Genomic DNA, 12,812 nt, shown 5'->3' with positions numbered 1-12,812 from the left:
CATGTTTAGGTTCTTGCTGAGAAGACAGGTGTGGAGCAGTGGGTATGTGAGAACATTGCACAGCTCTTGCAGGAGGAGAACACTATTCCCTTCATGGTGCGCTATAGAAAGGAGATGATCAACCATATGGATGCAGATGCTGTTCGAGACGTGCAGCTCACTCTGGAAGAGCTACGGTAAGACAGGACAAAACGTTCACTTTGTAATTACTGAAACCAAGTGTGACCTGTAGATGGCAGCAGAGATTTGAAAGACCCCCATAATAGGAGTTAATTGTTCCTGTAATTAGATCTCGTTAATTCAGCTAAATGCAACATTTTCTCTACTTCAGTTGACAGTTAAATTGACACTAGTGTTGCATTTTTTTCCTAATGAGAGCAAAATGAAAAGAAAACCAAATCCACACTGAAATAAAGAAATTAACAGAGTGAATAATATGCGTGTCTTAGGTCAGTGGCAAAGAAGAGCAGGTCTGTTGCTCAAACACTAAAGAAGGAGGGAGTACTTACTTTAGAGCTGGAAATGGCTCTGAAGAACTGCACATCAGCTGATGAAATAGACCATGTGGTGAGAACAGAACAAGCTTCTGCGCTTGCTTATTACTGTAAAACTGACTATTTGGTGAGTTTCTGACTAGGTGATCTAATAATGGCTTGCACTACTGTGTTGTCTTCAGTATGCACCTTATAAAAAGGGCAGTAAGTTATCCAAGGCCCGGCGAGCTAAGGAGCTAGGACTGGAACCTGTTGTACAGGCTCTGCTTCAGGCACCACAGACACTGGACCTGCAGTCCAGAATCCAGCCCAACACAAAGGGTATTACACAAATCACTGCATGCATTGATAATAGGTTAATTTAATTGTACCTGCAGCAACCAACCTGTTAAAATATAAATGCTGGTACTCAAACACAAGGTGCCACAACTCAGTGTTCAAATCAAAGTGTCATATGCTTAGAATGTACATTAACTGAACATTTAATAATAGTTTTTGAAACTGTGATTAATGGTCCCAACATCATTATTTTTGCCATTGCCATTATGTCTTATAAAAATAGAGCGATGAAAGACATGTGGTCAATAGAGGGCAGCAAAGTACTTCAGTATTTTTTGTAATGTTGTGCGCTGATACATATAGGCAGTTAACACCACATGTCACTCTTGTATGTCAGCAGATTGACAAAATACTTATCTCCTTCTAATTATTTTAAATCAAGACTTTCTAATTTATTTTAAATCAAAATGTTCTAATCTCTCAATCCATCTATTTTTATAAAACCTTATATAGGCTTTTCACCACTATACATTTAATTGCAGTTTAACCTGGTTTTCACCATGGAAAAGTCATGGAAGCTGGTATGGCATTAAATCATAAACAAGGCAATCTATAAATTCAAATTACAAAACTTTTCATGGGAGGCAGTGCTATTCTAATAAGTCAAGGCAAGGCTGTGATTACTTAACATTATGTGGCATTACAGCTGTTTTGTTTTGCTCCCTTTATTTTTAAAGGGTTGTCGACCCTGGAAGAGGTGGCCACAGGTGTGCAGGAGATCCTGGCAGATATGATTGCTAAGGACAAAGAGACTCTCACCTATGTCCAAGCACAGTGAGCCACTGATTATTTTAGCAACTTCTCAATTTTTCACTACACTTCAATCCCTCTTAATTATCATCTTTTTATCTGGCTCTCTTGTCATTATATACATGCATCACCCTGTACATCTAACCTGTCAGTCACAATGTGTGTGTGTGTGTGTGTGTGTTTGACTCTACATGTGTATGTTCTCTAAGGTGTGACAGGGCTGCGGTGACCATTCACTCGTCAGTGTCTAAAACAGCCCTTAAAGAACAGCAACAGGAGCAAGGCAATCAGAAGAGTAAACCAAAGGACATTGCCAAGTTCAGCCTGTACACTGACTTCACCTGCGACATCCAGCGTATTCAGCACCATCAGGTATGGTCACCTGCTTATCTTGGGTCTTGGCTTCATTCTGCAGTCAGGACTCTTGCAGGTCACTAGCCATTTTTTTTTATCTTCTTTTATACAGTGGTTGCAAAATAATGCAGCATTACTAATGCTTTTTTCAGCAATTATATCTTTCCACTATGAGATGTTTAAACTGCTATGTTCTGCATGATTCTTTTGGAAATAATTTGAGAATATCAGATATGATGACAACATTTAAGTATGTTGTAATTTATGGCAGTTATTATGATTTACGGAACATTTTCATCAAACTTTGTCTTGATTTTCTTTCTATTTGGTCATTTTGGCCTTAGTGCCACTTTTTTCATGGGTCATTCTTCAAGTAGGGGCGCTTTTGACTACTTAAAATCACATGTCCTGGACTAAAGATCCAGGAGTGGATTTATGATATTGAATGTGATGGTAATGACAATTTTCACTTTTTGGGAAAAAAGTGGATAAGCCTTGGACTTGCTGACACAACAAGTTTTCTAGAACTCAGTTAACTTAAAATTCTTGAATACTGACCAAATTGGTAATGACACCTAATAAAGCTACTCTCAGATCAAATGTAAAAACCTCAAAATGAATTTGTTTTCTTGTATTCATACTGTCACTCCTCTGTATCGGCAGATCACTTCTGTCTGAAATATGATCACTTCTCATTTACATGAGAACCCAAAAAAAAACTCAGTTGTTCTCTTAAATGCTTGCCATGATGTTAATAACAGTTGCATTGGTGACAGCAATGAGTAAAGTGTACATGTGAGTAAAATTTTCATAAATTAAGCTATTTTCTTTAAAAGGTTATTATATTCAAAACTAAAATTATTATAAATATATATATCTTTTTTTTTTTTTGTATTTTTAAGTATTTATTCTTTAAAATCATCCTAGGAAAAAGTTACCCTACTTGAAGATTCAGTCTCATGTGGATATTGGAGAGAGGACAGAAAATAATGAGGAGAAAAGGGGGAATCACAGAATAAGGAGCCAGATTCAAACTCACATTGCCCACGTGAGCACTAGGGTTCAATGTGTAGGACCATGTGTGTTTACTGCTAGATCTGGTTTCTAACTAATTCAGGAGTTTCTAAGGTGTTAAGGCCCAGTTATACTTCATTTTTGCGATTTCCGGATCAGCTCGCGCCTGGTTGACTGCGTTGCCTTTGTGAGTATACTCTTCTGACCGCGAGCGAATACGAATGCGTTTGACGTATACCATGATATTGTTTTAGTACAGACAAGTAAGATGTTAAAATCTAGCTGCAGCACACGCGCGAAGTATGAGTGTCTCCGTGTGAGAAGGTTTATCAGCCAGTAGAAGTTTGAAACTCTGTTGCTCTGTTTTTCACCCGACTCATATAAGTGGCTCTGACAGCACAGAGAAATGCCAATTTCAGAGTTTGTGCTTATTTACACAACCCTCTTCCCTATTTGAACTTTTTTATTTTTCTCTCCAATTTGGAATGCCCAATTCCCAATGCGCTCTAAATCCTTGTGGTGGCGTAGTGACTCGCCTCAATCCAGGTGGCGGATGACTAATCTCTGCCTCCGCGTCTGAGACCGTCAACCCGCGCATCTTATCACGTGGCTTGTTGAGCACGTTACCGCAGAGACATAGCGCGTGTGGTCCACGTACAACTCTCCACGTGCCCCCACCGAGAGCGAACCACATTATATCGACCATGAGGAGGTTACCCCATGTGACTCTACCCTCCCTAGCAACTGGGCCAATTTGGTTGCTTAGGAGACCTGGCTGGAGTCACTCAGCACTCCCTGGATTCGAACTCGCGACTCAAGGGGTGGTAGTCATCATCTTTACTCGCTGAGCTACCCAGGCCCCCTTATTATTTTAACTTTAATAAAGGATGCATTAAACATATAACGCTGGGCTGTTTCATTTTTAGACACAATGACAGGCAAGTTTTGCTCAAGCGGAATGGCAGATCCGGCTTTGCTTTATTTCACGATGACACTGCTTGTGTATTTACTTATTTTGTATTTTTGCATTATAATTCCCTCATACTTTGTGATCTACATCACCTTATGCTGTTTGGAAAGTTTGGAGTGCATCTGGACCGTGAGCTGCGTTTTCTTCCTCTCCTCAATCAGGCATGAGCTACGGTGCTCCTCTCGCGTGTCATTGTTAGAGTTTTATATGATCTTGTGTTACGTTAAATGAGATCAAACGACTATTCGACAATGGAAATTTTTGTTGACAATTTTTTTTATCTATAATGTCGACTAATCGTTTCAGCCTTATAAGTTAAAGCATTTTAGCATAAGGCTGCATCATGACAAAATGTGAAAAAATTGAAGGGATCTGAATACTTTCTGAATGCACTGTAATTCACCAGTCCACACACACAACAACAGCATTCTACCATATACACAAGTCCTCATGCCACTCTTCAAAGCTCTTCTGTCAGTGGTGTTTAACTGTACGTCTTCGTGTCAATGGTGTCCCCTTCCCCCTCTCTCACTCCACGGTACCCGGTTACTCAGAGTTGGTTGTGGGCCACATGTCACAGTGACTCTGTCATCCTTTTCTCCCTCTATTTGTTTCTCTCACCCCTTCCCCTGTCCTCCAGTCATTCCCAATCTCCCCCTCTTAACATATGTGACACGTCCCCATCCACGTGTCTCTGGATTAAAGGCTAGGATTGACAGACACTGCTTGATGATGACAGCCGCTCATGGGCTCTATGAGAAGTGGGGGGATAGGGGAATGAGGGAGAGAGACAAATACAGAACGAGAGGCAGAATGAGTGAATGAATGAGTGGTGGAGAGATCGCCTATGAAGCATACAGTTTACCCGTTGTTAATCTGCTGACGTGGATTGTCAGTGAGTGTTAATTTGAGTTTGCCGTGACCTGTGAGCTGTCACACTCCGGCTAAAATGAACCTTTTCATGGCTTTACTGAGGAAGAGTGTAGAATGTATTTTGACAGGAGGCATGTGTATACACACGTACTTGCTTGTTTAATTTAACACATCATTTGTGAGAGTTTATTAAGGACAGATGTGCGCGCGTGCATATGTGTATGCGTGGGGTTCACGTGTTTGTATCATAAGGGTGAACAGGTTGGTACATTGATGATTTATTATTATGCAGAAAGTGTGTATTTTTAAAAAAGTTTTATTAACTTGTGGTTGCTAAAGTAAGTCATACATGGAAAGACTGGAAAAAAATCATGCAGAATCAAGATTACTTGAAATCAGTGGGGTTTACATTTTATTGTGTGTTGATAAATAAAAAATAATTGTCTGCCTCTTGACGTAGACATGTTTTAGGCATGGAGACCTTGTGCCTACTGGCAATTAATTCTGACATTAATGATAGTTCAGCTGTTTGTTCAGCAATAATTTAATAATCTGATTAGAGCAAATAATATTTGTTTTTAATTATTTATTTTGTATATAAGGTAAATTGGAGGCTAGCGAGAAATGGAGCAGTTTTATGAATTGTAAATATATGTTTAAATAGACTTTTTTCCATTCATATGGACTGTATTTTTTATATATATATTTTTTGCTTAATTGAACATTATTATTCATTTTAAAATTATTTCTTAGAGGAAAGACATAGTAATGGTTGAGATTAGTTTGTACTTCAAAAGTGCATCAGCATTTTTCAATCATCCTTCGCTTCTGTGCCCACTATTTCTCACAAGAATTTTAAAATATATATTATTTTAACTGAGAAGAGGAGCAGCCCTCTGAAATATAGGTTAGCTTACTTCTGTAAATGTATATATAAAGAGAGGTTTAAGAGGCTAATTGTAGCATACAGGTGGTGAGAGGATTCTTAGTCCTGCTCTGTCTGAACTGAGGCTCGGTTTATGTGATGTGTCATGTAATTGTGTGAAAAATATTTTTCTTAAAAAATAAAAAAAGAATATATTCTTTAATGAGATGTATAATAGATTTTATTTAATAATATATATATATATATATATTTTTTTACCCTTACAGGTTTTTCTTTGTTATATCACATTGCTAACAATACTTGCTTAGTTATTTTTTAGTTAAAAAGGCAGCAAACATTGCTGTATTTTTTTTTTTGTTTTTACATATATGGACAAATATGAATTTTGTTCGAAATGTGTACAAATACATATGTACATGCAAATACGAAATGTGAATTCTTTTTCCACCAGATCACACACTAAAAAAATCGTGAAAAATCTATACATTTCAGTTATTCTGCAATTAGTAGAATGAATGAAATGCGGTTTTACTTTCTGTTCTTTGTTAGTTTGAGCTTATGATAGATCTGCTACAATATTTTCAGTGCTAAACCATCAAACGTTTTTATAAAACTTAGTGAAAAATGCTTGGTAAAGCATATGATTATATTTATTTGGTATGGAGAATGATCAGTGGTGTATTGTAAGCCCCATGTTGTGTATGTTTGTTTTTCTGTGCATGCAAAGATAGGAAGTGAAAAGTTCATCCATTCTCTCTGTTTTTGTAGAGACCATCCTCTATCGCTCTGTTCCATGACAATGGCATTGCCTTTATTTGGTGAAAAAATATTGAATCGGAATAGCTCAGTCTTTAGAATAATATTCATTTCTCTCGCTTACATTCCTCATATTTTTCCAATTATGATTTCATTGTTATTGAGGAACATGATATGTTGAATATTTAGACTAAAGTTTTCACCCCTCCTCTGTTTTAAAATGTCATGTCCTGCACTGGCATGGAAAAGTGTTGAAGCTGAATGTGTCTGAAATATGACACTTAACCTGAATCTGTGAAAAATTGCCTTTTCAAATGTTCAAATTTCTGAATAGGAATTTTTGGGTGATCACTCTAAGGTTTTTGGTAACAAAAGGTAAATCTAATCTAAAAATAATTTTAATACTGGCTGAGTGATGACATGACTCACAGGAGGAAGTTTCTCTTAGATAAATGTGTAGCCTATTTTTAGCAGCTGTTTTAGTTAAAAAGCCATTCTCACATACTGTATATATTTTAAAGAAATGTTTGTTTTCTCTCAATGTAGTATTATTGCACTGCAGTGAAGTTTCTTGGCAGACTTGGATACAAAGTCTTGCCTTCGTAATTTTTCTTATAGCATGATTGAAAACGATTGGTTTAATGTATGCATTATGGTGACTATTATTGTATAAATTCTTTATGACTGTAATAAGCTGGAAATGAGACAGGATAAAAAAAAAAAAAGTTTGATATTTGTTTGACATTTCCCTCATCTCATGCAAAACTTCAAATGCAATGAACATCGCATGATAAAACCCAAGTAAACATCTGCCTTAAGGGGGTGAAATGCCAAAAGATGGAAATATAATTTTCATCATATTTCTGGCTGCATTAATTCACATCTTGATCAGGCCATTAGCTGTTGAGCAGTGTAGACGGGGTGGCTGCCTTCGCAGTGGTAGGGGTGCATGTGTTTTTTTAGGGGGTTGGTGGCATTTGTCAGCTTGGTTCTTCCGCTTCAAGTCCAGATTGATGGGTCATCTTTTCCCTCTTGTTTATTTTCAAAAGGTTTTCTTCAGAAAAGGTCAGATACTTAAAACTATTTCAGCATGTCACTTTCCCTTAGAGGGCCAGTATGGGACAAGTGTGAGAGGCACAGAGTTTTTCAGTGAGACACAAGTGTGTCTTAGTGCACACTGACTTGTTTTAGGAGAGAACGGGAGGTGGTGGTACCGACGGTGCACTATCGGGCCTCGCCTTGTGTCTGCTGTCTCAACAGGTTACTCTCTCGTTTCAGACGTTAGCCATTAACCGTGGGGAGAATCTGAAGATTCTGACAGTGAAGGTCAACATCCCCGACTGGGTGAAGAATGACTTCTGTAGGTGGTGCATCAACGTCAGGTCAGCACGCCACCCCCCAAACACACCCACAACACTCACACATGCACCCCTCCTCATCTTCTGCTGCTTCCCCAGTGCTGTTGCCTGTCTGATGGGCAGTGGCTTGGCAGCTGACTTTTACACTGCCAGGTGTGAAAGATGTTAGCGACAGGTTTTAATATTGCCCCAGAGCTCATTTCAAAATAAATTAAGATTGTTAATGAAGAACAGAATCTCATTAAAAGGGCAAAGTCTCTAAACAATGTTAATGCTTGCTGCTTGTTACAATTCATATTAAATGTTAAAAATACACTCATTGAACACTTTATTTGGAACACTATGGTCCTAATAAAGTCTCCGACGTGGTCTTCTGCTGTTGTAGCCCATCTGCCTCAAGGTTTGACATGTTGTGGATTCTGAGATGCTATTCTGCTCACTATTACAATTACTACTAAATTACTAAACTACTACAGTTGTACAGAGGGGTTATCTGAGTTACCGTAGCCTTTCTGTCAGTTCGAACCAGTCTGGCCATTCTCCATTGACCTCTCTCACCAACAAGGCATTTCCATCTGCAGAACTGCCTCTCACTGGATGTTTTTTGTTTCTGGCACCATTATCTATATACTCTAGAGACTGTTGTGCGTGTAAATCCCAGGAGATCAGCAGTTACAGAAATACTCAAACCAGCCCGTCTGGCAGCAACAATCATGCTACAGTCAAAACCACTGAGGTCACATTTTTCCCCTTTTCTGATGGTTGATGTGAACATTAACTGAAGCTCCTGACCCTTTTCTGCATGATTTTCTGCATTGCACTGCTGCCACACGATTGGCTGATTAGATAATCACATAAATTAGTAGATGTACAGGTGTACCTAATAAAGTGCTTAGTGAGTCTATGTGCCATAAATGTTTTGAAATTTTGGTTTTAATTTATTTATGCAGAAATATCAACCCTGTTATCTCCTGCTTTAAAAGATACAATGAAATGTACTAAATATAAATTTAAAGTTCTATGAATATATAATTCGTTTTTATTATATTACTGTATTTTTTAACCATACCCCAACATTTTTCTCTTGTAAAGCTTGAGAAAGTGAAACTGATGTACTTAAATTTTATCCATAATTAACCTATTTGAAAATGTTTTTTTCCTTCTTTTGCAATCCAAAGATTGTATTTCCAAGATAAGTATAATGTCAAGCAAGGTATTAAAGTATTTGTTTGCTTAAATGCAAGGTACATTTTACATGTAACACTATGTGGCAAAATATTTTTTTTTCATAAAAAAGAAAGTTTCAACTTTGCTTTGAACCCCCCCCAACCACCTGATAATGTTTTCCAAATATAAGAATTTTATACCTAATTACATAAACATTGAAACCTAGAAGTGATTATTTCCTTTTAGTTATTACACAATTCCAATGTCAGATTATGATTAATTAGAGACTTTTTTTGGGTGATGTATGAGTGTGTAAACTGAAATACTCCCATGTTTGCCATGTGTTTTGCAGGTGGAGGCCACAAGGATTTGCACGGCCAGAACTGATGACGATTTTGAAGAATGCCGCTGAGGATTCTTATAAGAGGTTCATTCTACCCTTTCTCAGCCGAGGCTACAGGTTTGTTCTCACCTGATAGGAATGCTTCCTTTTTACCTCCTTATCCTCTTTCTCTAACATTCTGCTAAATACTCAGCACACAAATACATGTTTTATTTAACATTTGCTTCTGCTTTTCTCCTTTTTTGCTTCCTGTCTCAGGACTAAGTTAACTGCTAGTGCAGAAAAAGAGTCTGTAGCCATGTTTGTTCGTAATCTTCGTCAGCGGCTTCTGATGTGTCCTGTGCGTGGGAGGGTCATCATGGGAGTGGACCCGGGATTTCACCATGGCTGCAAACTGGCCATCCTTTCCCCAACCAGTAAGAGTGCCAGACTTATTTAGAAAAAATATGTTATGCTGTATGATTTGTGTACTATGAAAGCTGTCATGCAGGTATTTCACTCAGTTTTAAAAGTTTGGATTAATAAATAAAGGTGCTGGAGATTCTTATTATTTTTATGATTTAGGCTCCTATAATTTGGTATTATTCTTTTTTACTTTTAACAAATTTGTGTGTGTGTCTGTATACATACACTGATCAGCCACAGCATTAAAACCACTGACAGGTGAAGTGAATAACATTTATTATCTCATTACAATGGCATCTATCAAGGGGTGGGATATATTAGGCAGCAACTGAACAGTCAGTTCTTGAATTTCATTTGTTGGAAGCAGGAAAAATGAGCAAGCGTAAGAATCTGAGCGATTTTGACAAGGGCCAAATTGTGATGGCTAGATGATTGGGTCAGAACTTCTCCAAAACTACAGGTCTTGTGGGGTGTTACCAGTATGCAGTGGTTAGTACCTACCAAAAGTGGTCCAAGGAAGGACAACCGAGAACCGGTGACAGGGTCATGGGCGCCCAAGGCTCACTGATGCGCATGTGGAGCGAAGGCTAGCCCGTCTGGTCCGATCCCACAGAAGAGCTACTATAGCACAAATTGCTGAAAAACTTAATGCTGGCCATGATAGAAAGGTGTCAGAACACACAGTGCATCGCAGCTTGCTGCGTGTGGGGCTGCATAGCCGCAGACCGGTCTGAGTGCCCATGCTGACCCCTGTCCACCTCCGAAAGCTCCTAAAATGGGCACACGAGTGTCAGAACTGCACCATGGAGCAATGGAAGAAGGTGGCCTGGTCTGATGAATCACGTTTTCTTTTAGATCATGTGGACGGCCGGGTGTGTGTGCGTCGTTTACCTGGGGAAGAGATGGCAGCAGGATGCACTATGGGAAGAAGGCAGGCTGGCAGAGGCAGTGTGATGCTCTGGGCAATATTCTGCTGGGAAACCTTGGGTCCTGGCATTCATGTGGATGGTACTTTGACACGTACCACCTACCTAAAGATTGTTGCAGGCCACGTACACCCCTTCATGGCAATGGTATTATCTGATGGCTGTGGCCTCTTTCAGCAGTATAATGCGCCCTGCCACACTGCAAAAATTGTTCAGGAATGGTTTGAGTTCAAGGTGTAGACTTCGCCTCCAAATTCCCCAGATCTCAAACCGATTGAGCATCTATGGGATGTGCAACAAGTCCGATCCATGGAGGCCCCACCACCTTGCAACTTACAGGACTTAAAGGATCTGCTGCTATCTTCTTGGTGCCAGATACCACAGGACACCTTCAGAGGTCTTGTGGAGTCCATGCCTCGATGGGTCAGAGCTGTTTTGGTGGCAGGAGGGGGACCAGGCAGGTGGTTTTAATGTTGTGGCTGATTGGTGTGTGTGTATATATATATATATATATATATACACACACACACCAATATAGAGATATCTTCATTATATATATATATATATACACACACACACACACACACACACACACACACACACAGTTGAAGTCAGAAGTTTACATACATCTTAGCCAAATACATTTAAACTCAGTTTATCACAATTCCTGACATTTAATTGTAAAAAAAATTCCCTGTCTTAGGTCAGTTAGAATCACTATTTTAAGAATGTGAAATGTCAGTGTAATAGTAGAGAGAATGATTTATTTCAGCTTTTATTTCTTTTATCACATTCCCAGTGGGTCAGAAGTTTACATACACTTTGTTAGTATTTGGTAGCATTGTCTTTAAATTGTTTAACTTGGGTCAGTTGTTTTGGGTAGCCTTCTACAAGCTTTTCACAATTATTTGCTGGAATTTTGGCCCATTCCTCCAGACAGAACTGGTGTAACTGAGTCAGGTTTGTAGGCCTCTTTGCTCGCACACACTTTTTTCATTTCTGCCCACAAATTTTCTATCGGATTGAGGTCAGGGCTTTGTGATGGCCACTGCAATACCTTGACTTTGTTGTCCTTAAGCCATTTTGCCACAACTTTGGAGGTATGCTTGGGGTCATTGTCCATTTGGAAGACCTATTTGTGACTGAGCTTTAACTTCCTGGCTGATGTCTTGAGATGTTGCTTCAGTATATCCACATAATTTTCCTTCCTCATGATGCCAACTATTTTGTGAAGTGCACCAGTCCCTCCTGCAGCAAAGCACACCCCCACAACTTGATGCTGCCACCCCCATGCTTCACGGTTGGGATGGTGTTCTTCGGCTTGCAAGCATCACCCTTTTTCATCCAAACATAACGTGGTCATTATGCCCAAACAGTTCAATTTTTTGTTTTTTCAGACAAGAGTACATTTCTCCAAATATTAAAATCTTTGTCCCCATGTGCACTTGCAAACTGTAGTCTGGCTTTTTTATGGTGGATTTGGAGCAGTGGCTTCTTCCTTGCTGAGCAACCTTTCAGGTTATTTCGATATAGGACTCATTTTACTGTGGATATAGATACTTGTCTACCTGTTTCCTCCAGCATCTTCACAAGGTCCTTTGCTGTTGTTCTGGGATTGATTTGAACTTTTCGCACCAAACTATGTTCATCTGTAGGAGACAGAATGTGTCTCCTTCCTGAGTGGTATGATGGCTGCGTGGTCCCATGATGTTTATACTTGCGTACTATTGTTTGTTCAGATGAACGTGGTACCTTCAGGCGTTTGGAAATTTTCCCAAGGATGAACCAGACTTGTGGAGGTCCACAATTTTTTTTCTGAGGTCTTGGCTCATTTCTTTTGATTTTCCCATGATGTCAAGCAAAGAGGCACTGAGTTTGAAGGTAGGCCTTAAAATACATCCACAGGCACACCTCCAATTCAGTACACCTCCTATCAGAAGCTAACTGGCTAATTGAGAAATTTTATTTTGCAAGTTGCTTAAAGGCACAGTTAACTTAGTGTATGTAAACTTCTGACCCACTGGAATTGTGTAAACAATTGTTGGAAAAATTACTCATGTCATGCACAAAGTAGATGTCCTAAACGACTTGTCAAAACTGTAGTTTGCTAATATTAAATCTGTGGAGTGGTTAAAAAAAAATTAGTTTTAATGACTTCAACCTAAGTGTATGTAAAC

General features: G+C 38.9%; 1 protein-coding gene across 3 annotated transcripts in view; it reads left to right on the top strand.

Moving 5' to 3' along the window:
* LOC127414182 (S1 RNA-binding domain-containing protein 1-like) overlaps positions 1-12,812 on the top strand; it is a 79,478-nt gene that overhangs the window by 5,717 nt on the left and 60,949 nt on the right. For all 3 annotated transcript variants that reach the window (XM_051651987.1, XM_051651984.1, XM_051651986.1), the window contains 8 exons: positions 10-176; positions 450-567; positions 677-815; positions 1,511-1,607; positions 1,793-1,955; positions 7,715-7,818; positions 9,314-9,421; positions 9,563-9,720. In XM_051651987.1, the coding sequence (XP_051507947.1) occupies positions 10-176; positions 450-567; positions 677-815; positions 1,511-1,607; positions 1,793-1,955; positions 7,715-7,818; positions 9,314-9,421; positions 9,563-9,720 (1,054 nt within the window). The remainder of the gene's footprint in view (positions 1-9; positions 177-449; positions 568-676; positions 816-1,510; positions 1,608-1,792; positions 1,956-7,714; positions 7,819-9,313; positions 9,422-9,562; positions 9,721-12,812) is intronic.

This window comes from Myxocyprinus asiaticus, chromosome 23 (genome assembly GCF_019703515.2).
Source record: "Myxocyprinus asiaticus isolate MX2 ecotype Aquarium Trade chromosome 23, UBuf_Myxa_2, whole genome shotgun sequence".
Classification (NCBI taxonomy): Eukaryota; Metazoa; Chordata; class Actinopteri; order Cypriniformes; family Catostomidae; genus Myxocyprinus; species Myxocyprinus asiaticus.
The sequence above is the reverse complement of the archived record's forward strand: the minus strand, read 5'-3'. Positions and strand labels throughout refer to the sequence as shown.